This window comes from Zootoca vivipara, chromosome 14, assembly GCF_965207765.1.
Source record: "Zootoca vivipara chromosome 14, rZooViv2.hap1.1, whole genome shotgun sequence".
Classification (NCBI taxonomy): domain Eukaryota; kingdom Metazoa; phylum Chordata; class Lepidosauria; order Squamata; family Lacertidae; genus Zootoca; species Zootoca vivipara.
The window spans coordinates 43,129,705-43,156,973 of NC_142597.1; the positions used below are offsets into that span (position 1 = coordinate 43,129,705).

Here is a 27,269-nt window from a genome sequence, read left to right on the forward strand (position 1 = left end):
TATTTGAGGCGACAGCGCTCTTGAAACAGATAAAACTTATTTTTGAAAGCTTCTGTAATTCATGATTTTCCACGAACGTTGAGTGGTGTCTCTATAACTTTATATATCTATGGTGAACACCATATCGGGTTCGTCTTAAAAGTGTGAGACTGGAAATCGCAACGATGAATCTACTATGCCATATCTCTACAAGGGACTCGCAGCCAATGGCCGTTTCCGAACGTAGCCCGGAAGTTGCGGCAAAACGTTTTGACGCCCCTCTTCCATCTCTATGGCTTTTTAAGGCCGGTATTTAGGTTGCCATTAGTAACGGAGATCTCGCGATAGTTTGAGAAGCGGAAATCCCGATCGACGCCCGCGCCAGTAACCAATATGGCGGCCTTCGTGAGGGGAGCGCGAGCCCCCTTCTTGCTGCTCAGGCCGGCCCTGGGCAGCGCGGCCGGACGGCGAGGGGTCCGCGCGCTGAAGAGGAGCCCCGTCCGCGTGCTGCCCTCCGTCGCGCAGGCGCGGGAGGAGCAGCGACGGGTCGTCCCCGGCCCTCCTCAGCACAAGGCCGGACCTTCGAAGAAGCCTCGAGACCAGGCCGGCTCGGAGAGCAAGGCCCCAAAGGCAGCGGCCGAGAAGGTGCCGGAACGCAAAGAAGCGGAACTTTGCTTCCAGAAGGCGCAGTCCGGAGACAAGAGACTTAGGCAAGGCCGCGCGCGCGCGCAAGGCATTCTGGGGGTTGTTGGGCTCGGTCGGAGTCCGGGAAACGACGAACGGGGAAAGGGACTACAACTCCCAAGAACCACCAGGGCAAGCGAGAAAGGTCGCGCGCAAGGGCCTCTGGGAGTTGCAGTTCTGGGTGGATGGGAGACAGAATGTTTGTTTGTTGTATTTAAAGTCCACCCTTCCTCCAAGGAGCAGGGTTCTTTCCCCATGACTGTTTCACGGCTGAGAGGATTTGAACTCTGGTCTGCCAGTGCCTAATCCAGGCCATAGCTGTCAACTTTTGGATTTGAAAATAAGGGATTTTCACCTATCCCGGGGACATTCTGGTATATCTAACAATCCAGGATAGCAGCAGGAAACAGTGCTGGAATAAGGGAATTTCCAGCAAAATGGGAAGGCTGACAGCTTGGAATAAGAGAGTTTCCCACAAAAAAGGGAGGGTTGATAGCTATGATCCAGGCACCCCCAAAACTGCAGCCCTCCAGATGTTTTGGCCTACAGCTCCCATGATCCCTAGCTAACAGGACCAGTGGTCAGGGATAATGGGAACTATAGTCCAAAACATCTGGGGGGCCAAAGTTTGGGGGGTGCCTGTGGCCTAATCCAACAGTCCAGCCGCTGCACCACCCTGGTTTACTATAATAATATAAAAAATTAATAAGAAGCTATTTTAAACTACCTGAAAAAACAAAAGTGCCAACTGTATATTAAAAGATAAGGCAGTCTTCTCTGTCTGCTGATTCGCAGTTTTGAGTATTTGCAGCATGAAAGGAAAAACAGAAGGGAAGGGTAGAGGAAAGCAAACGAGCTGGGTTATTCTCCCCCTTGCAAGGATGCTTTCTGGCAAGCAAGGCAGTGCAACTTCCCAATGTCCCTAAGTCCACGTGGCTTTCATTTAGTCAGTCTTCCATGTGGCTCTGAAAGCAGGGCAAGGTTTGCTTCCCTCCTTCACCATAGATACACATTCTCCCTAGGTTTTATTGGCAGAAAAAGGCTGCAGAAGGATGTGATGGAGATTGGATGGGTTGATATCGAAAGCTGCCTTATAGCAAGTCAGAGCAACCCGCCCATCTAGCTCAGAATTGCAGTGGGTTTCCATTATTTCAGGAAAGCAACACTCTCAGGAGATGCCAGGGATTGAACCTGGGGCTTTGTGAATGGGACGCTGAGGCTGTACCATGGAACTAAAACCATTCTCCTGTTATGGGGGGGATTGTTATAAATGGAAACAGTTGTGCACATTTTGGATTTGTTCCTGTTGGAAGAACCACCTCTGATTGAGCTGGCTGGTGTGCTCTCTATCGCCTTTGGTGGGTGTCCTCCTTTGGGGCTACAGATAACATTTGTCAACCAGCATGGGGGAGAGGGGAGAAAGAGGAGGAAAAGCTTGTGGGCTTGATGGATCTGTTTCTCTGCAGCAAAGCGGTGACGCTTGCCAAGTCTAGGTCGTTTCGCGAGAAACACGGGAAGATCCTGCTGGAGGGCAGGCGACTAATAACTGACGCGCTGGCAGCTGGTGCCGTTCCCCAGACGCTCTTCTTCAGCACCATAGAGCAACTGAAGGAGCTGCCGGTGGACAAGCTGAAAGGCGCCAGCCTTGTCAAGGTGAAGTTTGAAGACCTCAAGACCTGGTCTGATGTCATCACATCTCAGGGTGTGATTGGTAAGTTCATCAGGGACGCAGGGAGGCTGCCTTATACACGGGCAGGCCATTGGTCCCTCTGAGCTCAGTAATGTCCACATTGACTGGCAGAAGCTCTGCAGAGTCTCAGACAAGAGGATATTCCCAGCCCAACCGGGAAGTGGTGGAAATTGAACCAGGGCGAGGCTGATACTTTGAGCCACAGCTCTTTTCTTGAAATTAAAACAAGATTCTAGTCCTTATAAGGGGCTGGTTTAAAGAGGAACATGGGAAGCTGCCTTATACTGAGTCAGACCGTATTGACCCATCTAGCTCAGTAGTGTCTGCACTGACTGGAAGTGGCACTCCAGAATTCCAGGCACTCATGGTGTATGTGAAGCAGGGCCAGTAGGGGGTGTGGCCTGGGGATAGGCTTTGGGAGAGTCTCGAGGGGCCCATTTGAGGCTATGGGTCTGAGGAGCCTCCACCCTTGTTCTAAAGCAGGGGTGGCCGACTCCCAAGTGACTGCGATCTACTCATAGAGTTAAAAACTGGCAGTCATCTACCCCCCTTTTTTTGGAGGGGGGGTTCAGGTCAAAGTTGTTGAGCTTTTCTTCAGGAACGAAAATCCTGCTTTTTGGGTTTCAGGTGAAAGAGTTATTGAGCTCTTTTTTTTAGGGACAGGAAAGCCCCATTTTGGGGAGGTGCAGGGAGAAAATGTTGAGCTTTTTTTAGCTGAGCCAAAGTTGTGAAGCTTCTATGGGGGGAGCCAGTGATTTACCACAGACGTCCAGTAATCTACCGGTAGATCACGATCTACCTGTTGGACATGCCTGTTCTAAAGGAATCCTCCCCGCCTCCATTTCCCCCAGGAATCTTCTCCAGACCAGACCATGCAAACACGGTATACCCGGAAGTCCAGCAAGAACATGGGCTGCCCCTCTCTCTCATCTGTGACAACATCCGTGACCCAGGGAACATGGGCACCCTCCTGAGATCAGCAGCTGGAGCAGGCTGCAGCAGGGTGCTGCTTCTTAAAGGTGGGGAGCGTCACTCTATGGATGTATCAGAGCTGGGTTCCAATTCCGCTTCTGCTCCTTGGGGCAGGACCTGTTGCCGTCTTCCCAGAGGCAGCTGGTTGGTCCCACAAAAGGCAGCGACTGTCACCAACCTAGTGGACAGCTTTAAGAGAGGGCGAGGCAGAAACTGCAGCATGCCTTTGAATAATAGTTGCTGGGAATTGCAGATGGGGAGAGCGCTCAGAAATGTCCCCTGCTCTCAGGCTTGCCATCTAAGAAGACTTGGCACAAAAGGAAAGGGGAGGGGGCTGGGAGGGAGAAAGGTGGGGAGCTAAAAAAAGCAGATCCAGAGAACCCGAAACCCCCCACCATTCTCTTTGCATTCTGTGGCCTGATGGGAATTAATTGTCCCAAACTTGAAGGCATCAGGCTCAGAAAGGTTTATATAGAATAGAACCTGATGGGTTTGGGGGCGGTTTGGCTCCAAGGAGGTAAGACTGATGGGTAACTGAGTTTTCTTAGTTACAGGTAGGTAGTCGTGTTGGTCTGAGTCGAAGCAAAATAAAAAAAATCCTTCAGTAGCACCTTAAAGACCAACTAAGTTTTTATTTTGGTATGAGCTTTTGTGTGCATGCACACTTCGTCAGATACCAAGTTTTCTTAATCGACATGCCTGTTGCCATTAACCCTTTAACAAAGCAGCTTTTGTTATGACGCATTTCCAAACCTATGGCTGTAAGATATGCAGGGCATCTCCAAAGCTGACCTCACTCAGGGACTTGATAAGGTTTCAGATATGCAAAAGGGGCAGGCTTTGCTTCTGGAAAGCTTCCTCCTTTAATCTTTTAAAGAAATCTGTGGAATTGGGATTGTGACCACTTTCATAAAATGAGAATCCCCACCCACCCACTCCCCAAAGGAAGTTTACTTTTCTATTCATATTTTTGAAGCATTTGTTATAATTAAAAAACAACAACACATGCCTTTGGGCTTTGCATTCTAAAAGTCACAACATAAAAGGAAGAAGGGATGGGGAGGGTAGAGGGAGGAAGTAAATCCAGGCCCTGGTTCTTAAAATTTCAGAGTTCTTTTAGGACCAACTGGACCTGAGTCAGTCTCTTAGGAAACTCTAGTGGTCCAGTTTCTCTCCTCTCCTTCACTGGCAGCTGCTGAGTGGCATCTGAAGAGGCTCCTTGAATGAGGAGTGCTTAGGTGGGCTGTGCCTTTTTCATCTGCCAGCAGGGCTGCTGTTGCTAGCAAGGCTTGGCTCCACTGTCAAAGGCAGCAAGGCATTCCTGGAGGGCCACAGGGAGAATGCTCTGGCACTTGAATCCTGAGTTACATTTGTGTGTGTGTATTGGATCAGATTGTTATAAGGTATGCAATCTTTGCTGTTTCTTCAGCTTGTAAACCACCTTGCATATAGCAATATAGAAAGGAAGTATACAAATAAAAAAAATCAAAAGTGAAATGAAATGCTAACACAGGCAACAGACCTGCCATTAGCTGGCGGCTTAAAATAATTGTAGGTCAGCAGTGTGTCATTCTCCGCAAGACTGCTCCAGACTCTTCTAACATTTCTCCTTCTCCCCGCACTCCAGGCTGCGTCGACGCCTGGGAGCCCAAAGTCCTCCGGGCAGGGATGGGAGCCCACTTCCGCCTGGCCATCCTTTCCGACCTGGAGTGGGGGGTCCTGCCAAGCTACCTCCTCCCCGACAGCTGTGTGCACGTGGCCGACTGCTCCCAGGCACAGGCCACGCCAGCAGTGGCAGAGAATGCCAAGAGCCATGGCTGGGTCTCCCGGCCCTACAACCTGAAGGCAAAAGCGGCTGTGCAGGACTGGGACCCTGATTTGGACGGCAGCGGAGATGAGGGGCAAGAACCGGGCCAGCTGGAAGTCCAGCCTTACTCCGAGCCCTGGATGGAGGGTTCCGCGACGGCGGTGGTGATCGGTGGGGAGACCCACGGCGTGAGCATGGAAGCCAGGCAGCTGGCCCAGAGCACCGGGGGGAAGCGGCTAGTCATCCCGGTGGCCCCTGGCGTGGACAGCTTGAACTGCGCCATGGCGGCCAGCATCCTCCTCTTCGAGGGAAAGAGGCAGATGAACCTGTCAGAGGCGGGGGGGAACCCCATTTCCGGGATCCGGCAGAACTGTTGAGGAATAGATGCCCGAGTCTTGCCCTTTTGGTTTTGGCCCCTGCATCTTGGAGAGTCCCTTCAGGACCACTCCAACTTCTCTCTGACTTGGTGGCACCACACTCTCGCAGTGCAGCCCTGTTGCCGAAGAGAACTGAAGTGAACAGGAAGGGAAGGGGCATGTGTCTGTTAAGAGACTGTAGTTTACAAAAGGCTGTTTGCCAAGAATGGCTCTCTGGGGGAGGCAAGTGTGATTGCAAGAAAGCTCCACGCAGAAGCGTTCAACCCCATTTTTACACTTTTTCTGCTTCAGTTGGTTGTTTTCCCACATTGCATCACTGTGGGGCTTATGGGGGCATATGTCCGTGGAGTTGCCTGCACATTTGAATTCCTTCCATCCCTGGGTGGGAAACATAGCTGCCAAGTTAGCCCTTTTTTTAAGGGATTTCCCCTTATGCTGAATAGGCTTCCTCATGAGGAAAGGGAAAACTTGGCAGCTATGGTGGGAAAACAAACAAACACAAAAAACACAGGTCCCTGCATCTAGAAAACCAGCACTTCAGGGGGAAATGTTCTGATCTTTCATTGAGGTTCTAGCTAACTCCATGCAGAGATACTTCGATTGGGGGGGGGGAACCTACATTCCAGAATAGGACCCTGGCCCATCGCGCACACCTGGCTGGCTAAAGTGGCACAAGATCTTGTATGCATTTTGAATTCTGAAACTCAGAGCTAACAAAGAAAGCTTTGCCTTGGCCCCAAGGCCCCTCACCCTGTGAAGCTGGCACAAAATCAATGTAGCCAAGCGCCCCAGGGCTGTGGCATCTGCCAGCATGTACTTTTTAAAAAGCCAGCTTCATCCCCCCCCCCAATCTTTTTTTCCTCCTCCCTTTTCTGGCAGCGAAGGTGCATTGCTGGGTGTGTGACTCAGCCTCTGGCACAGCCTCTAGGGTGACCTCACCGGGTCCTCTTTGATCCCTTGCCAAGGGCACAGTGCAGCTTGCCACCTCTGTCAGGCGACCGCAAGCTGCCACAGGCTCCCATGCTGTAGTCCCTCCTCACACTGCAATGTGTTTGTTCAGGCCTCTTTCCGGTTGGTGTCTCTTTCTTCTGCTGAATGACCCTTCCTAGCTGAGCCTGTAAACTCCTGTTTGGGGGGGGCGGGCGGGCGGGATCTCCATCTATTTCCTTCCTAGCCCTCCCAGTCTCTTCTTTTGTCCAAATCAGATGCTCAGGTTTCTTACCCAGATAGCATTTTAGTGCATTAAGCCAATAAGTTAAAAGATAAATCTGCTAAACGGTCACCCTGGTTAAAGATCAAGCTTTTAAATCTCTTTCTGCGGGGAAAAGATTCCCCCCCCCCGTTGTTTACCAGAGTTGTACAGAATAAATTTTGCATTTGCTCCCCTTTCTCTTTGTTGAGTATATTTCTAACAAGCCATTGAAGCAGTGAGGCTTCTCCTCATTTCAGATTGCCAGCAAGGTTTAAACATTCTGTAAAAGCCAGTTTGGACTGACACGTGGCTTCTCTTCTCTGCACTGCCCACCCTTAAAGGAAGCCTGAATGCTGCCATCTGCCAGAAATGCCTTTTAAATTTTCCCCCTCCTTTTGAACCTCCGGCTCTGACCTGTGTCACTCTGGCCACTCCAAAAGGAGCTTTACGGAAATTCTTAGTATATGTGTGTTTCTCAAACTGCTAAGCTTCTTTTTTACCAGAAGGTGGCAGAACACTCACAGAAGCACTTGATGGCAAAAGGGTGGGGACTCTACATGAAATAGTGTAGCATTGCCAGACTTCTTTACCCTCCTTTACTCCTGGATGGGATCGGTGCACCTGCGTCCCGTCCCCGTCCCCGTCCCCCCCCCCGGTCATAGGCTGGTCTCCTATCAGCTCTGGGAAGTTTGGTCAAATGGTCAGAGATGAGAGCGGCACTCCTCCAAGATCTGGAAGGCCAGAACTGCCAGGGCCCCCTGCTCTGGATGTTGTTGGACTTCAATTCCCATCAGCCATGGGGTGGCTAAGGATCATAGAGTTGGGGTTCCAGCTAGAGGGCCACAGAGTCCCTTCCCCCACCCCTGCTCTAGGCAGAGTCGAAATCAGCTTTGCCACCCCTTCCCGGTTTGCATCCTGCAGAAAGAGGGACGTCTGGAGGAAGCAGGACCTTCTAGCTCAGGCATCCCCAAACTGCAGCCCTCCAGATGTTTTGGCCTACAACTCCCATGATCCCTAGCTAACAGGACCAGTGGTCGGGGAAGATGGGAATTGTAGTACAAAACATCTGGAGGGCCAAAGTTTGGGGATGCCTGTTCTAGCTGTTGGATCTATGGGTTAAACTGAGCATCACTCTACTTGATCAAGGCCTTTTTATAAACTCCAGGCTCCTGGGTATTACCTCCAAGCAGAGGTCCTGGAAAACAAGGCCTCTTACATATGACAACTTAACGGGGCAAGCAAATCAGAAACCCCTGCGAATGGGACTCAACTCCCAGCGACCCCAGCCAAGGATCATGGGACTTGTAGTCCCGAAACATCTGGAGTAACACAACAAATCACCTCGATGTTGCAAGAAAACATGGGGGGGGGAATCTGTCCTGAAGGCCCCTTGCCATGAGTTTCTCTTGGAGCTTTCTCCCACGCTATCCTGCCCAAACACGTCCTCACATTCTTGCAACCTGCCTCTGCAGCCTTGACAGCAAAACCACACTGGGCGAGCTGACGTTACTAGAACGGGTTTTATTACAAAGTTCCAGTCACCATGTACAAGTTTGTTTGTTTTTTACAACGTCCAACTTTGCCAGAGAGAGAGAGAGAGACAGAGACACGATGGGGTTGGGGAGAGAGGATCTGGCTGTGCTATCCCAGCGTAATCCCACACCACCCCACCTTGCTTGCCAAAACGGCTAAAAACATCAGTCTCACCTCTATCGAGAATTGCTCAAGATTTTATCAGCTGCATGTTTTAGGGGGGATGTATTTAACATGGGATTAAGGAAGAAAAAAGGCAAGGGGAGGAGGAAAATAAGAGAGCCCTGGGTTTTATTTCAAAGTCATTGGAAGAAAGCACTCTGCGGAAAGTTGGTTGCAAAGCAGAAAGTGGAATTCAACAATTCAGAGCGACAGGAAAGTTCCCTACTTGCTAGTGGTCTGAAGGTTAGGATGGCAGCTACAGACCCCTCCCACAGGGAAGGAGCTCGTTTTACTGGGGTCCCTGACCAGGCAGAAGCTTCTGCTTACACTCAAGCAAATGTGACTTAGAAAAGTTTTGCATATCTTTAGCCACAATGCAGTAGGGTGGGGAAGTTGGGGCGGAGTCATGTGTGCCCCTCCTCTCCTTACTCTGAGCCAGGAATCCCCAAACTGCGGCCCTCCAGATGTTTTGGCCTACAGCTCCCATGATCCCTAGCTAACAGGACCAGTGGTCAGGGATGATGGGAATTGTAGTCCAAAACATCTGGAGGGCCAAAGTTTTTTTGGGGGGGTGCCTGCTCTGAGCCCTTGAAAGTTTGGGCAAATGGCTGACTACACCTCAGACAACACCCCACTTAACTGAGCCAGTTGAAGTCTTGACTTGTCTGACTGTCTGAGGGGCAGCAAAATGGTGCTAATTTTAGCAAAAACAGGCAACTACCAAAACACCCCACCAACCCGCGGTTGGAAGTTTTAAACACTGGGCAAACAACCTTCCACTAGATTTAGAATTGTGGCTGGTCATTCCTAAAAGAAGCCAAATTGCTGATTTTCAAAGCTAGGCTAAAAAATGCAAGGACATCCCCTTCTCCCCCAGGGAAAAGAAAGTGCAAGAGGATGCTAACATTTCCCAAGCCCCTAATTTGTCCCCCTACACTGCCCCATCTCAATTCATACGGTCCAATGGCAGCAACAGCAAGATCTCACACAGAGACACCATGGGCACACCCCATTACTCCCCGTGTGCTTAAAGCCCTGCATGGCAGATATGGGGCCTGAGGAAATCTCATTATCCAGGGCTTCCGAGTCTTCAATATCAACCTTTAAAGGTGGCTTGGCAACTACAGGCTCCCAAGATGCAACTGTTGTGTACAAATTGCAAAGAGAGAAAGGCATGGACGACTGGATTACGACCCAAGTTTTGGAAGGTTCAAGGGGAAGAGAGAGAGGAAATTCGATTCGATTCGCAATACAGGTGAGCATTAAATGCTTTTGCATTTTGAGCCAGGAGCATTCCAGCAAAGCTGGAGAGGTGACCCTCACCTAGGAAAACCTTATGCTGTTTCCCTGCTGCAAGACACCCTAAGGGAGTGCGGCTGGAAGAAGATGCAGAGTATTTGTTAGAGCAGTGTTTCCCAAACTTGTGCCGCCAGATGTTTTGAGACTACAATTCCCATCATCCCTAGCTAGCAAGACCAGTGGTCAGGAATGATGGGAATTGTAGTCCGAAAACAGCTGGAGGCACAAGGTTGGGAAACACTGTGTTAGAGGATGCTAGCTTCACCCCCCCCTACCCCTCAAAAGAACATAGCCAGGAGGGCAGTGGCCACTCTGCAAGCTTTTATTTTTCTTCAGCCTCGAAAGGCAAACGGTTTCGATAGGTTAACTACCCTACCCTTCTCCCAAAATATTACATAGGCTGGGTTTAGGTGTGGGTGCTTGTATGTCACTTGTCATCTTGGAAAGATGGGAAAACTGGGCTTTGATAAAGGATCCGATTACTGATTTGTTAGGTTTCATGAGTGACCAGCAGAGATTTTTTTAATTAAAAAAAAAAACAGAATGCAGCCACAGCTCTGCCTGGTACCATGGGAAATCCATCATTTCCCCTTCACCTGGGCTCTTGAGAAATCTCCCGCTTCCCCTCACAACCCCGGAAACTACAAGCCAAGCCTCCTCTGGCCAGCGTCTCCCAGCTGAAATGCAGCACCTTCTTAAAAAGAGTTTGGTTAGGAGGAGAAATCAAGAAGAGAGAAACTGCTGTGTTTGAAAAAAAACAAGGCACCACAAGAACGTCAAGAGTTAACGTTGTGCACAGAGCTGGAGAGAGAGAAAAATCCTGCAATTTTTTAAATAAGGTCCAAGCTGGGAGTGGGGGCGGGAAAAAAAAGAGCCCCCCTCCCCTTTTCAACCCTGCCTCTGCTTCTCTTCAGATGGGCTCCGGTTTAAGCTTGTCCATAAGAAAGTCATTCACAAAAGCTTCCACGATGTCGGGTGTGATCTCCTCGACGTCCATGACGTACTTGGCACGGGCAGACATGTCCAGGATGGTGAGAAGAGGAGCAGCCTCTGGGAGGTTGGTGAAGTCCCGAAGGGAGTCGGTCATGTCATCCTGCAAAAGATGGCCGAGAGAGACCCGTTATCCCAAAATCTAAGAGGCAGGAACACATGAAGTTTCCATATCCCCTCCCTCCTTCTAGTTCAGTATGGCTTGCGCTGACGGGCACCCGCTCTCTAGACAGGGGATATTTCCAGCCCTAGTTGGAAATGCCATTTGGGGCCTGAGTCTGGGACCTTCTGCCTGCAAAGGGGAAGAAGAGGCTGTAGCACAGCAGCAGAAAGCCCCTGCTTTGCATGCAGAACGTCCCAGGTCCAATCCCCAGTGGCACCTCTAGGCAGGGCTAGGAGAGACCCCCCTGACCCACACCCTGGAGAGCCCCTGGCCGTCAGAAAAGACAATTCTGGGCTAGGTGGAGTAGCAGCAGCTCCCTGTGTCCCCCTAAAAGATTCCAGTCCTCGTGGTTCTGAACAAAGGGATGCTTTAAGTATGGGAAGCCAGTTCACACAGAGTCAAAACCAGGCATAGGCAAGCTTGGCTCTCCAGATGTTTTGGGACTACAACTCCCATGAACTCTAGCTAACAGGGCCAGTTGTCAAGGATCATGGGAGTTGAAGTTCCAAAACATCTGGAGAGCCAAGGTTGCCTATGCCTGGTCAAAACAATGGTCCATTTAGCTCACTATTGTCTACACTGACCAGCAGCAGCTGTGCGTGGTTTCAGGCAGGAGTCATTGCGATCCCCAACCCACTATTATTCAGGGGCAGTGGGCCATTGAATGCGGAAGGGGAGCACAGCCATTGCGGCTAGGAGCTCCAGACTAGAGGGGCCTTTGATCCAATTGTAAACCCTTTTCGGTGTGGGACATTAAAAAAATACCCCAAAACAACCCCACACATTTTTTGCTTATGAAACTCTGTAAAGCATCTCAGGAACTGCTGGTACCGTGTAAAATAAATACTGTCATCAACTAGGCAGGAGGGTCTTGTGTTCATTGCGGCCTGGTGTAATCAGAGAAGAAAAAGAAGCTGCCTTTTGTCTGTACTTGCAGCACCCTCTCGCCCTGCCTGTCAGTCAAGCCACAATGAAAAGGGGGGGCAGTACAAAGGGGGGTTTGCGGCATAGTGCCCCCGCCTCCCCTCTCTGCTTAGAAAGGGTGAAAGCCAGGCCAAAGGTTAAGGCCTCCTCCCCTTCTCTCTCTCTCTCTCTCTCTCTCTCTCTCTCTCTCTCTCTCTCTCTCTCTCTCTCTCACACACACACACACACACACACACGACTATTGGGGGGGGGAAAGGCTGTGAACAGAGAGCGCTGCAAATTGTGGTTAGGTTAAATGGTGTAACAGGTTGCTCTTTAGCAGCTTGAGAAGCTCCACCTGCATTTTTTGTAAAAGCAAGCCAAGGATCTAGTCCTCATGGCTGAATTAGAAAAAGAGAAAAAAAGGACAAGCTTAGAATGGTGCAGGAGACAGAATCACATGAGAGGACCCAAAGGTTATTCCAGGGGAACCCCCTGCAATGCAGGAATCTCAGCTAAAGAATACCGGACAGACGGCCATCCAACCTGTTTAAAAACCTCCACGGAAGGAGAGTCCGCCGCCATCCAAGCGAATCCGCTCCACTGTCAAATGGCAGAAAGCTCTTCCTGTTTTTGAGTCAGAATCTCTTTTGCTGTAATGCGAATCCATTCCCCAACTCCCTCATAAGGCTTGGTTAGAGATCCCTGAAGGCATCCACACATGCCAAAGAGGTATTTCCCAAGCACCCACACAAAACAGGCGGCCTGAACATCGATATCCTGGGCAGATCAGCCCACCCGGCCTGATAAAAGGTGGAGTGCCCCCCAAATGGGCAATAAATACCTAAATAAAGAAGCAGATGGATGCAAAGGATCTGTTTGTGTGTAACGTCTGTGTGTTGCTAAAGGCAGTTTTTGCTTTGGAACAGTGACTGCAGCCAGCGTGGGCTTAGAGACAGGATTCTGAGCCATGAAGGCCCTGGTGAGATTTATTCCTCTTTCCCCTGGGTTTCCTGGCAGGAGATGCAGGCAGACGCGACAGCAAAGATGAAAAGCAATGCAAAACCCAAAGGGAGCACAAACTCTCTCTGCTTTTCACCCCCAGCCCTGTCTGCAACATGGCTACGGCCTACCTTTTGGGGATAGCCACTCCTACATATTAACTGCACCAATATCCCACCTTTCCAACAAGTACAAGGCAGAGTACAGTTCCTCGTTTTACCTTACGACACCCCTGGAAGGTGGGCTAGGCCGAGGGAAAGTGTCAACTTCATGGCTGAGTGGGGATTTGAAGCCGCATCTCCCTGATACTACTCTCTGAGCCCAGAGATGGCGACCCCAGGGCCTTCCAGAGAGCCCCGGGCTCCAACTTCCATCATCCTTGACTGGTGGCCATGCTAGCCGCCAGGGCTGATGGGAGCTGGATTCCAGCGTGCCTTGGGAGGGCGGCAGGTTCATCAGCTAACCATCACGACATAGTGGATCTTGAACTGCTCCTCTGCTAATTAGACAAATATTATTTATTACTCGGCCACTCTTATCCAACCCTGAGCGTACCCCTCCTTCGACCGCAGCTCTCCCCCACCCCCACCGCCTGCCTCCACCCATCCATCTTGGTCTGCCTCTCTGCCTCGACAAAATGGCGGGCGCCCATCCCTCCACGCCCAAAATCCCATCAATGTCTGGAGCACGCAGGCGCAGGACCAGGGGGCAGGGGGAAACGCAGAAATTGTCAGCCGAGTCCAGGGGTGCTCAGAGACGCTGCCCCTTCCCCAGTATTGTCTCAACCAATCCTCCTCAGGCCGACTCAACGGTGATGGGCGCATTATAGAGGATGGAAACCGTATTTTGGAGAGGCTTTCTGGATGAAGGGGGCGAGGCAGCATTGTTGCCAGATGCCGGGATCAGAGTTCTCCGAAATCTCCTGCGCCGTCGATTCCCACTCTCCGACCAGCTCGGAGGGCCTCAAAAAAAGGCTTGACATTTGTTCCATCTTCCACAAAGGACCCTCCGTGCCCCGAGAAGCCCCCCGGGGTCGCCGTGTCGGGTCCCCAGAGGCGAGAGGGCGTTCCCAGCACCTACGGGGGCCAAGGACAGCTGGCGAGGGTGGGTCCCGCCAACCCCCTATTATCGGTGCACAACAGGTGCAAGACTAGGGAGTCCGCCCCCTCTTTCACTGTCACCTATTTATTTCACCCCTCCCTTGTTCGTTTATTCTTTGCTTTTAAAGGGGGGGGGGAGACGGCGCAGGGAAGCTCCGCCCACCGCAAAAAAGCGCAGTGCCCGTAAATCAATGCGGTGGATGTGGTGGGAGCCGCCTTTCCTCTCCGCCCTCCCCCCCCCGCGTATGTGCACGTTACCGCAGCCCCCTTTCGCTCGCAGGGTTAGCGCAAAACAACCCCGGGGGCGTCATCCAGGAGCGACGGCGTGGGTGATGAATGGGTCATTCAGGCGGCTGTCAGGGAGCCTGCAAGCAGATGGCGTTGGAAATGAATGAAGGGCTGTGTTTGTCAATGTGGGGCTGGTCCGCGGAGGGGCTTTGGGGGGGAGAGCGAGAGGGAGAAAAGCAGGAGGAAGGGGGGGGAGAAGGGAATTTCCCCGGGCTATCTGGGAGGGAGGGAATAGGGTGCAGGAAACCTTTGTTTTAGAAGGCATTTTTTACAACAAGGAGCGCATTCAGAACTCCCAGGGGGTGGGTGGCAGGCAGGCATCTCAAACATGTTAGGGGGTCGCAGGGCAGGGGGAAGCGTATGGACGGAGGAGCAACAAAGGTCTGGAAAACGAGGGGTGGTCTCTGGCTGGAAGGGAATGCCGTGTTCGTTTGGCTCACTCGGGAAACAAGGGGAATGGCCACATCTCCCATTCCCCCCCCCAGTTGAAAAGCTGAGCCCTGTCTTGGTCAAGGCCCCCTAATTTACATACTCAGCCCCCCAAAACTCCTTAAAATAAAAAGGAGTGGGTTGAGAGAACATAAGAATCACATTGCTAGATCAGGCCAAAGGCCCATTTATTGCAGTGTCCTCGGAATCTGATATACAGAGGTAGACTTTCTGTGGACAGGGAGGAGGGAGGCTCTGTTCCAAACTAATTGTGGCAAATGAGTACAGCCGTACCTCGGCTCCCGAACGCCTTGGGAGTCAAATGAACGATCGAAAACCGGAAGTGAGTGTTCCAGTTTTCGAATGTTGTTTTGGAAGCCGAACGTCCAATGGGGCTTCTGCATATTCCAACTGGTTTCCGAACATTTCGGAATGTTTGACTTCCGAGGTACGGCTGTACATGAGAAGCCCTGATGGCTCCGATCCAAATAGAAGCCAGTCAGCAAAAGCTACTGGGGGAGCCAGGTTGGAAGGAAGATGGCAGTCAGCAGTCTGGAAATGTCCTGGCACATGGGGGGGTTACACACGAACCTCTTTTGACTGCCAGCAACCCACAGATAAGGAGACAACAGGACACCTGAGAATGTGCAAAGAACCAGATTTGAGTTTGGTCCAGGGTGCTGAAAATTCTTTTAATGATCCCTTGCAACTCTTTGGGAAACAAATGCGCTCTCTCTCTCTCTCGCACGCACACACACACACAGAGGCTTGCAACTTCTGAATGTAAGTAAGGCTCTGAGCAACTGGGTCAGGTTTCCAAGTTAAATCTCAACGGACACAACCTCATCTTGTTCCCCAAAGCCTTCACCCTAACCCTGCGCCTGGGACACTGTTTGGACTGTGTGCTTCTCAAACAATTAAACCACAAGAGTCTAGGGCTTGCTGATCAGAAGGTCGGCGGTTCGAATCCCTGCAACGGGGTGAGCTCCCGTTGCTCGGTCCCAGCTCCTGCCCACCTAGCAGTTCGAAAGCACATCAAAGTGCAAGTAGATAAATAGGGACCGCTCCGGCGGGAAGGTAAACGGCGTTTCCGTGCGCTGTTCTGGTTCGCCAGAAGCGGCTTAGTCATGCTGGCCACATGACCCGGAAGCTGTCTGCAGACAAATGCCAGCTCTCTCGGCCTATAGAGCGAGATGAGCGCCGCAACCCCAGAGTCGGACACGACTGGACCTGATGGTCAGGGGCCCCTTTACCTTTAACTCAGTCAGTAGAGCATGAGACTCTTCAAAAGATTCCTGCATTGCAGGGCGCTGGACTAGATGACCCTTGTGACACCTCCCTGCTATAATTCTATGATTTAAAAAGCATGTGTTTTTAAAATGGGTGCAGAGGGCTTTGCTGACATTAGCTTTCTCAATCCTTACAAACCACCCTGCGAGGAGGGCCAGATTGGGGAGGCAGGTGGAGGCCTAAGTTAACGGTTTGTAAAGCCTCGCTTGCTCACCAACAGCAGGCAAAATGCTAAAGTTCCCGTTTCTGGACTGAACCACATCAGACTGGATACGAGAAGGGGAGGGATCACATGGTCAAATGTTCCTCCAGACTAAATTTATTCCACATTGAAAGCTAGCATGTCAGGGAAAAGTGGTCTAGCCTAAGCTTCTCACCTGATAGGCAAGATTCCCGTTTATTCATTGGAGAAAAATTGAACTATATGAAAGCCATAATCATTGATCTGTACTCTGTGACGGTATATTCTAGGTAGGACTTTTATTTGGTAACTTGCTGTTGTTGGCATGATATCGGCCTTAGTCAAGCTATTATCTAGAAGTATTGCAGGAAGGAGGGCAAGGAAGTGCACCTGTAAAATGAGGATAGTAGTACTTTCCTACCCTGCAAGAAAGTTGTAAGCCCACCTAGAAAGTTCACAGCTGGCCCGAAATTTGAACCAGCAGCTTTACAGCTTGCGTTCTTAGACACTGGGATAGCGGTCGCAACTTTGCCTAAAGCAGCAGAGGTGGGCAAACTCAGATCGGCCCTCAGGGCTTCCCTATCTGGCCCTCGGTCCTCTCCCTAGGCCACACCCCCTCCCCTCTGTGAGTGTCCTGAGACTGAGACACCTCTGACTTTGGTGCAGCTGGAGAGTAGCTTCCTCTACAAATTTACGCTGCATCCTTTGCTCTGCTCACTCTGGCCTCGCCCCAAGCCCAAGCCTACGGCCCTTAGAAGATCACCGACAAGAGAATGTGGCTCTTGGCTGATGACACTTCCCTCGCCTCTCCCCTGAGGAATTCTGGGTCTTGTAGGCTGGTGAGGATGCTGAGTTCTGTTAAAGAACCCTTGCCCCTTTCCCATCACAACAGTTCCCAGGGTGCACTGGGGAAAGGGGCAGACGGCCTAGTGGCTTTCAGCTTTTAACACAGATGCACCCCCTAAGTCACTCTCTAGTTATACCCTTAGGTTATATGTTATCTCCTCTAGAATCTATCCACAAATGGTCAAATCATCAAAGAAGCACAATGGACTTAACTGAGCCACTTCTTAATTTGTTTATCAGGACAGACAAGTCTTTGGCAGCAGGAAACAAACTAACTTCTTAACTCCCAAACCAAACTACACACAGTATTTTTAGTTTAGTCTGATTCCTGGTCAAAGGCCTGAAAACGATGCCTTATGAGGAACGGCTTAGGGAGCTGGGTATGTTTAGCCTGGAGAAGAGGTGGTTAAGGGGTGATATGATAGCCATGTTCAAATATATAAAAGGATGTCATATAGAGGAGGGTGAAAGGTTGTTTTCTGCTGCTCCAGAGAAGCGGACACGGAACAATGGATTCAAACTACAAGAAAGAAGATTCCACCTAAACATTAGGAAGAACTTCCTGACAGTAAGAGCTGTTCGACAGTGGAATTTGCTGCCAAGAAGTGTGGTGGAGTCTCCTTCTTTGGAGGTCTTTAAGCAGAGGCTTGACAGGCATATGTCAAGAATGCTTTGATGGTGTTTCCTGCTTGGCAGGGGGTTGGACTGGATGGCCCTTGTGGTCTCTTCCAACTCTATGATTCTATGAATCAGCAGCCCACACATGGGCGTACCCAGGATCAAAACTAGGGGGGGGCAAGGGGAGGGGCCAAGGCACGGAAGGGGAGGGGCCACAAAGTGGGCGGGAACGGCAAACTCGCGCTCCGCCGGGCTGTGCCCCTCCCTAGAAGCAGGGCTGGTGGGCGGAGGCGGAGCCCAGCCCAGCGGAGCGCGAGTTCGGCGTTCCCGCCCACCGCGCCGCGCTCCCTGGTTCCCCGCCGCGCTTGGCCTTGCCTGAGGGCGCGCCGGGGAGCTGGAGGGAGGGTGCGGCGCTCCGCCGGGCTGTGCTCCGCCTCTGCCCACCAGCCCTGCTTCTAGAGTAGGGCAGCTGCCCTAACTTGCCCCGTGGTGGGTACGCCCTTGAGCCCACAAGCATTAGCAGTCAACTATGTCGCGTGCCCATGCAAGACCCACCCCTTTCCCCCACTGCCACGGCTCCCCCTCCCCTGGCCATACCTCTCCGGCAACGAAAAACAGCAGAGGAGCCTCTTCGTCTTTGGCTTTGTATTTGGCAATTATTTTCTCGGCAATGGGCTGGATCAGCTGCTTGGCGGCCTCCGACTCCCCATCGTCGTCGGAATCTGCAGGGCGGCAAGAGATGTGGAGGAAAATGATCCACATCAGTTTCAAGGTTCCAGTCCTCACTTTTTAAAAGCAACTCCTGTCCGTATATCCCAGGAGGGCTTTGTGTATGGTGCAGTTTCAGCCACATGGGAGCTGAATGGTACAGCAAAGACAACACACACCCACACACACACACAAACGGGTGCTTTCTACACTTATGTGAAACTGTGGCATGCACCTGTTACTGGAAAGCATCAAATACACACCCACACACTTCTTCAATCAGCCTAGAACATTATTAATAGGAGCCCTGCTGGGTCAGACCAGGTAAAGGTAAAGGTAAAGGGACCCCTGACCATTAGGTCCAGTCGTGACCGACTCTGGGGTTGCGCGCTCATCTCGCATTATTGGCCGAGGGAGCCGGCGTATAGCTTCCAGGTCATGTGGCCAGCATGACAAAGCCGCTTCTGGCAAACCAGAGCAGCACATGGAAACGCCGTTTACCTTCCCGCTGGAGCGGTCCCTATTTATCTACTTGCATTTTGAGGTGGTTTCGAACTGCTAGGTTGGCAGGAGCTGGGACCGAGCAACGGGAGCTCACCCCGTCACAGGGATTCGAACTGCCGACCTTCTGATCAGCAAGCCCTAGGCTCAGTGGTTTAACCACAGCGCCACCTGGGTCCCATGGGGTCAGACCAGAGCCCCATCTTAATCCAGCATCCTGTTCTCATAGGGGCCAGGGAAGCCCACATGAGAAGCGGGGTGCAATGGTGACAGCCCCCCCCTCACTCATGATCCCCTCCTCCTGGTGGGGAGCAAAGCAAAGCTACAAAGAACCTACCAGGCAGAGGGCCTTATTGGTGGTGGCGCCCGCCCTGTGGAATGCCCTCCCACCAGATGTCAAAGAGATAAACAACTCCCTGACATTTAGAAAACATCTGAAGGCAGCCCTGTTTAGGGAAGTTTTTAATGTGTGACATTTTAATCTTTGTTGGAAGCTGCCCAGAATGGCTCGGGAAACCCAGCCAGATGGGCAGGGTACAAATAATAAATTATTATTATTATTATTATTATTATTATTATTATTATTCACAGGCCTACTGCCTCTTGCACTGAAGGGCACTGAATTTAAAGCAATCTCTGAAAACAAAATAAAAAAATTCCTTCAGTAGCACCTTAAAGACCAACTAAGTTTATATTTTGGTATGAGCTTTCGTGTGCATGCACACTTCTTCAGATACACCCTGTATCTTTTGTATCTGAAGAAGTGTGCATGCACACGAAAGCTCATACCAAAATATAAACTTAGTTGGTCTTTAAGGTGCTACTGAAGGAATTTTTTTATTTTGCTTCGACTCAGACCAACACGGCTACCTACCTGTATCTGAAAACAAAACAAGCCAATTCCAGGTAATTTTTAAATACAAATAAAGACCTAACAGGGAAATCTGTATAACAGGGTCTGATATAAAGTTATTGCTTTCCGCGTTCCTAAAAGTTGTACAATAGATCACTGCTTTGGGGGTTTCTAAAAACAGTCCCCTTTTCCGACCTGCTCCGAGTTAAGGGCAGTGGTTTGGGGCTTTGACAGTCTCTTTGTCTGAAGCTGGCTGGAATGTGCAGGCCTCACCCGCAAGAACCCCGAAGGCCAAAGCCACACTGCTGACTCGATTGGGAACGTTTTGAATCTTGCGGAGCTTGTGTCTGGATTGGCTGTGTAATTTCAACCATGGGATGTCAGCCTGCAAAGACCCGTGAGATGCGCTCCCTGTTCCTCTCGCTTTTAAAAAATTTAAACAGAGAACAAGAGAGGCTGGAGACATGGAGAATCCCACCCACCCTCCGTGTTTGCATTCGGGGAGAAAGATTAATAATGGGATTAATTTTTTTCTCTCCCCTTCTCCCCCCACCAACAAAGCTAATTGGCTGCGCTCCAGCTCCTGTGCCTCCAGGCTGACCTCCCAAGTAGGTGGCAAATATATACGGCACAAAGCTGATTAATAATAGTCACAGATGCAGCTCTGTGTAAAGACACACACACACACCTCCAAGCTGTTCTGAGGCTCCTGCTGTTTAACTTAAAGGGGGGGGGGTCATGAGGAGAGAGAGAGATGGTGGACTGTAAAATGGGGCTTTGCTGTCGGGCTGGTTCGATAGGGGAGGGTGTCCTGGAGCTGAAAGGGCAGCTGAATTATCTGGGGAACTTTCAGAGCAGTTTTAAGTGTGTGTGTGTTGGGGGGGGGCATGTCACAGGAAGCCAGGTCCCGCATCTCATCACAACCCCATGAAAATATTGGCAAAGATGCATGATGTGGTCCTGGCACCAAAATTTTAATTCCAGAGAACCAAAAGCTTCTTTAAAAAAAGAAGAAGTAGTTTCTAGTCCATATGGGTGCAAAGATGTTTGGAAAGCATGGGATCAATGCCTGCTGGAAACTCAGAAGCCACAGGGAGGGAGGGTGTCGTATTCGCAGCAGCAATTCGAGTGTCAGGAGGCACCTGTAACTTGCCCGTTGATTTTCACGACAACTGTTTCAAAAGTCCCTTGTCCCTATCCCTTGTTGTTAACTTTGCTGCGTTAAATGTGCATTCTGCAGCTGACCTCCCTTGCCATGTTTAATTTCGATTTAATTATGTTGCTTTGAATGTATTCTTCATATTTGACTTTCTTCAATCACGTTTCATTCTGGATTGTTTTATTTGGTGTTTAAATGTGTTGCAAACAGCTTTGAGATTTCCCCCCTTAAAAACAGAAACTGGCATAGAAATGAAAATAATAATGATAATAATGATAATAATGATAATGATAGCAACAGCAGCACCTGAAGTGGAATTTCAGGAGCCACAGTGGCGCAGAGGTGAAGGGGGGGGCAGCTGTAGAACAGCAAGATCTCTATAGAGGTATAGATGTGGTCAGGCGACAAATCCTATCGACCAACGGTCAGGGGATGAAGGGGTTTGCAGCCGATGAAATCTGGAGGGAGCAACAGTGGCTACCCCAATATAACTTTATTTATTTACCATACTTCGTAAAAAAAAATTATATACTACTTAATGTTTTTTTTAAGCACAAACCTCAAAACAGTTTACAAAAATAATAATACAATAATGCAATGACCCACCCTGAGACCTTAGGGTGAAGGGTGGCTAAATAAATAGACAAATAACCAATAAAATTATCAGTAAAAACCGTACTCTGAAAAGCATTTGAAAAAGAACTAAAATCAACAATAAGCTAGAAACAGATTAAAACACATGCCAGCATTCTACATTTCATGTCAGCAAACTTTTTCAGCAGGGGGCCGGTCCACTGTCCCTCAGACCTTGTGGGGGGCCGGACTATATCGGCAAGGGGGGGGGGGAAATGAACGAATTCCTATGCCCACCAAATAACTCAGAGACGCATTTTAAATAAAAGGACACATTCTACTCATGTAAAAACACACTAATTCCCGGACTGTCTGCGGGCCGGATTTAGAAGGCGACTGGGTCAGATCCGGCCCCCGGGCCTTAGTTTGCCTACCCATGGCCTAAACGAAAAGGTTTTTAGCAGGTGCCAAAAAGAGTACAATGAAGGTGCCTGCCTGATGTCAAGAGGCAGGGAGTTCCAAAGGGTGGGTTTCCCCACATTAAATGCTGGATTTCTTACAAAGGCGGAACAAGTATTATGTGGCACCTGTAATGGTGCCAGTTCCACAGATTGAGGCAATAACAGTCGGACACGACTAAACAACAACAACAATATACTAGGGTAAGGCAAAAAAGGTGAAACAGCCTCATCAACCGTAGCTATGTGTTAACTCCCACATCATCTACTTATTCTTTTTTTCAGAGAGCAGGGTATAAACAAAAATAACATAAAATAAACCATTTAAGGAAGACAAAAAAATCTTACTATCTTTCTTTTATATATTTTAAATATGTTATTTTATTATTTTATTTCATTACTTGTTACACGTGTAGTAAACAAGACTGACAAAGCATTCCAACAATTCAAAGAAAGAAATCGTTTTTCTAATAACTGGGTGTTATGTATAAACTATGAAGAAGAGCTACAGATGAAATATTAACTGCTGTCATTCATTCAGGCTAATTTAAAACAGCATTTGTGAGCCATGTGCTGTTGTAGCCAACGACTGCATTTAAAATTCTGGACTGCCTTGCAGTTTTATTATGTTTACATTATCATTTCAGCGCACTTTTATTGTATTAAGGGGCCATTGTCTGGTATTTTAATATGCACTGGTCTAGAATCAATCTGGGGGGGGGGGAAGGACAATATAAGAAAGTGGAATGAAATTGGGTAAACTGGAAGGTTTTCAAATATTCGGCTGAATTAATTGCACCATTAGCATAGGTTCCTTTTGATATGAGATGGCTGGATTAATTGAATTATTGATTGCCTTGATTATATATATACAGAGATGGAGCATCAGTAAAGCTTTTAGTATATGTGTCTATATAAATTTTTTTTTTAAAGAAATACAAAAACAACAACAGCCCTAAACCAGGGGGAAAAAGAAAAGGGGAAAAAAGGACAAGGTTTTCGCTAGGCAGAGCAATGACAGGTACTCATTAGCAGAGGGCTTGACATTTGTCATCATGGCAACAGATAAGAATTCTAGGTCGTTTTCACCCCCCAAGGACACAGCACGACCCACCCTCTAACTGAACCCCTGGAAACGATTCCTGGATTATTTGTTCCCCCGCTGAATTTCTGCCCCACAGGCAAGCATGGAAGGGGGGAGGATGTTATTATGCTGCTGGGATAACTCTCTTCCAAAGTGGTCCATCATTAGCCAGACGGGGCCGCCCTATCAATCATTCCCCACTCACCCGCAGGGAGCGCAACAATCTATTCCCACCCCCGGCTACAAGAGTCGGGTTCCCGGTGGGTTGGAGGACCCTCACGCAGCAGCGCTTGGCTGAATAAATAAGAAGGGTCACCGTGAGCTCAGCTTGAATAGAGAGTTAGAAAGCGGAGAGGAGAGTGAATTACTAGGGGGCAGCGTTGAGGGGGAGAACTAGGCTGATGAGCAGAGCTGCCCCATCCCAGTAGGACAAAAAAAGACAGCTTCGTCTAAGACCAGAGACTATCGTGGTAGTTTCACACATAACACACCACAAGAACTGGTGATGCCATACTGTAGATAAAAACAGATTCCACTAAAACGAAGGGAACTGCTATACGTACAAGCTTAAAGCCGTAATAAATAAAATGATATATCCAAAGAGATACCGGATCAACTGAAATGAATTCTGTTGATCAGGCATCTATTTGCATATACCATTTTGGGTTTTCTTGTTTTTTTAAAAAACAAACTTCCTGTCTCAGTGCTATTTATTTCTGTAATGAAATCCATATACTGCTTGATTGCAACATAGCCTCCATTAAGCACAATTTACTGTCTGTCACATTGATTTCGTTGGACGTTATCATTTTGTTTTATTTTTTGCATTTAAGCATGTATAGTCATTCCCATTCAGAATACATTTCACCTACAGCATTATGAAAAATTGTATGATTATTTCATTGTAGCATTTTAAGCAGCAGCAAGTCTTAATTATCTATCTATCTATCTATCTATCTATCTATCTATCTATCTATCTATCTATCATCTATCTACCGTATCTTCCTGATCCAATTCACTGTATGAGAAACCATTTTTGCCTTTCCCAAAACACGTTTTTGGAGGCTGGGAGGAGGTAATATTTCAGAGCAAAACAAACCTCAACGGTGCAATCTGAGCGCATTTAAACCCAGATTTGGTACTGTTACAACCAGAAAACACAAACAAAATGGCGAGAGTCTAGTTTGAATATCCACGTGTCCATGGGTCTGCCTGCCTTCCTGTGTGTTTGTGTGTGTGTGCCTAAGCACCTCGCAAGGGAAGGACACAATTGCGATAAAGGCAGGAGATGTACAGCTTACACAAGTGGCGTTGCAAAAGATGAGCCGCTCCAAGCCCTAAACGGTCTCAAGTGTGCGCTCGTGCGAAAAAGCAATTGTGTATTTTCAAGCACTTTGCAGACAAAACAGCGCTTTACAAAAGGTTAAGCGTGAGATCAAACCTAAAGCAAAATAATTAATTACGTGGGGAGGTGTTACGCTCGCCGCCCCCGTTTCCCCCCACGGCCGCTGATACAAACCGAGAACTGTTGGGGTTGGTGGGGGGGCTTAGATGTACGGGCCGTGAAAGAAGCGCAATTGGCCCCGCACTCCAGGGGGGTTACAGACAACCACATTCAGACACAGCTTGAGTTCTCGGTTGGGTGGAGGGGGAGAAGACTCCAGGGGCAGAAACAGGAAACGGATGAATGTGAGGCTTGGAGTGCCGCCATTGAAAGGGAACTGATCTGGCACAGCATGGCTGCAACAGGGGAACAGCTCATCCGATTAAGGTACCACATCTCCGTGGGTGGGTGGGGTGTAGCTTGCAGGGTGTGTGTGTGGCCTCATGCTGAACGGGAGTGAAGACTTCCACTGGGCTGGAAGCCCTAACCCAGATTCAGAACCGGGAACAACAGTTGTGCTGCTAGTGGGAACACACTGGGGAAGAGAAGATCGCAGCTGCTTTGCTCTTTCCTGGGATTTCCAGAGCAGGGTGGGCCTCCAGGTGTTGGACTACAACTCCCATCAGCTCCAGCCGGCGTGGCTAGCAACCAGGAATGATGGGAGTTATAGCCCAGTGATGCCCAAAGAGCCACTGCTTCTGCATGCCTGGGAAAGGAGTCACAGTCTCTCCTCCTTAACCATGACCCAAGTCTTGTCCTATGGCTGCAGGTTGTGGTCACGGAGGCGAAAGCCTAACAGCCAGGGATGGGGAACCCTTTGCAGGCTGAGAGCTGCATTCCCTTCTGGACAATCTCCCAAGGGCCACATATTAGAAGTAGGCGGGGTCAGAGGGGAAAGTGGGCAGAGCAAGAAATGCAGATTTTGCCTTTGTATGGTATGCTAATCTCTAACACATTCACATTCTCTCTCTCTCTCTCTCTCCTCTATTCTCCATCCAAGCAAGCAAAGAGGCATACTCAGAGTTCAAGGGCACATTTCCAGCCAGGCACATTTAAAAACAAAAACAAAAAAACAAGGAGGGTTTGAAACTGGCCCATGAGGGTCATGGCTTGGAGAGAGTCCCAAGGGCCAGACAGAGGCATATGGAGGGCCACACCTGACCCCCCCCCAGGCTTGAGGTTCCGCCTGGTATGTTGCTTCTGGCTAGAAACAAGGCGTGTGTTGCAATCTTGAGGACTGGAGAATTTCCAAAGCCACTTCTAAAATTCTCAGGAAGAGAGGTGCTGTTTCTGATCTCTGCAACTTTCCGAGGGGCGAGAAGAGGAGGCAGGAGAGGAAGAATCCCTTACCTACGAAGAGGACGAGGCAAGGGCCCTCGTTCAGCTGGACGGCGTTGGAGTCGTTCAGCTCCAGGACGGGTTTGGGGTGCCAGGGGAACTCCCGGCACTCGATGTCATTCAGCACCTCCGCCCGGCCTTGTCGCGTGATCACGTCCCCCTTGGGGTCCAGGATTATGAGGGTCGGGATGCCTGGAATAGGGAGGGGACAAAGATAAACAGCAAGGTGAGCCTCTGTGTGGGCAAGACACATACAAAGAGAGAGAGATGGTGATCCTCAGTAACAGAGCATTCGCATGCAGACGGTCCCAGCTTCAATCCCCAGTGGCTGGGCAGGACCCCTGTCTGAAATCCTGCACTGCCAGTCAGTGCAGGTAATACTGAACTAGATGGACCAATGGTCTGATTTGGTATAAGGAAGTCTCTTCTGCTCTGTGGGAAGGAAAACCACAACTTAGTTGCAAAGCACTTTACTTGGAACCATAAAGACTGCGATCTTACTTCATTTGCCCTCAGTGATAGCAGCATATAGCCCAATCTGGCTTCTGGCTGGTCACTGTGAGAACAAGCTGCTGGACTAAACGGGCCTCTGGCCTGATCCAGTGGCCAGCCTCTTCCTACACTGCCCTCACTCACCATTTGACTTCGCTTGCCCTCAGTGATGGCAGCACATAGGCAAATCCAGCCTTTGGCCTGATTCCACAGCTGGACTCTTCTGATGGCAACTTTCACCTAATGTTCAGTCAGTTGGGCATCTCCCAACCCTCCTTGCCAGCCATCTTGGATCCCTGGGTTGCTTTTGCTTCTCTTCAGAACCCCTACTGCCCTGATCCCCCTGCTGCCTTGGGGGGGGGGGAATCTGACAGGTGTCAAGCAATGTCCTGCCTGCAGCCACCACCCGCCCCTCAGCTGTCCAGGAATCAGGTTTCCCTAAATTGTGGCTAAACAGTGATGAGCCTGCTTCCTTCTCTAGTAGGCAGCGTGAAACTGGTTTCATGTAGGACAGTTAATAAAACTGAGGGGGTTTTTTTGGGGGGGGGGTGAGGTAGGAGAAATTCATTCATCAGCAAGCTCTATGTAGCACTAAGCCAGAAGGATGGAAGTAACAATTCAAGAGCGATGGGTGCCGCAGGGCTCAAACCGGCAGCTCACCAGGCCAGGAGCTGCTTCCTTGCTTACTGAGCCCCTGCCACGTTGGCTGGTTTCGAGGGCGGACTCACACCCCACCTCACCAACCAAGGAGTCAGGTGAGCCACAGGATCACAGGAAGCTACCTTACACTGACAAACAGACCACCTTTGCAAAAAGTGAAGTCTTAAGTTTTCATAAGGACTAGAAACTTGCTTCTTAAAAAAGAAAAAAAAGTAAGCTGTAAGTTATATGATGAAATGCGGTATATACCAGTGCATTAAGAATGAATGAATAAAAAATAAAAAATAAATCCGAGGTGGAATTTTTTTGGGGGGTGCTGAAATTGGTGAGCAATACCACAGTCATTGTTTTTTTTGTGTGGTGTATTATAGGCACAGATGTTGCAATCAAGCTCTCTCAGTCAGCAGACCATGACTCTCTTAATCTCAGGGTCAAGGGTTCGAGCCCCACATTGGGCAAAAGATTCTTGCATTGTAGCGGGTTGGCCTAGATGACCCTTGTGATCCCTTCCAGCTCCTCAGTTCTATGGTTCCTCTGGTTCTGTTTCAAATTTC

The 27,269-nt window shown here is 49.6% G+C and overlaps 2 protein-coding genes across 2 annotated transcripts in view; one reads left to right on the forward strand and one right to left on the reverse strand.

Annotated features, from left to right (window-relative positions):
* Nucleotide 1: 1 nt before the first annotated feature.
* MRM3 (mitochondrial rRNA methyltransferase 3) lies at nt 2-6,897 on the forward strand. Its single transcript, XM_035139960.3, has 4 exons — nt 2-689; nt 2,130-2,374; nt 3,205-3,372; nt 4,953-6,897. Exons 1-4 carry the CDS (start codon nt 373-375, stop codon nt 5,507-5,509), a joined length of 1,287 nt encoding a protein of 428 aa, XP_034995851.3. The 5' UTR covers nt 2-372; the 3' UTR covers nt 5,510-6,897.
* Nucleotides 6,898-8,202: 1,305 nt separating this feature from the next.
* The window catches only part of NXN (nucleoredoxin), a 68,660-nt gene continuing 49,593 nt past the window's right edge, over nt 8,203-27,269 (reverse strand). The window contains exons 6-8 of the mRNA XM_035139959.3: nt 25,576-25,755; nt 18,103-18,227; nt 8,203-10,788 (exon numbers count right to left, since the gene is read on the reverse strand). Of these exons, the coding sequence (XP_034995850.1) occupies nt 10,606-10,788; nt 18,103-18,227; nt 25,576-25,755 (488 nt within the window). The 3' untranslated portion in view covers nt 8,203-10,605. The remainder of the gene's footprint in view (nt 10,789-18,102; nt 18,228-25,575; nt 25,756-27,269) is intronic.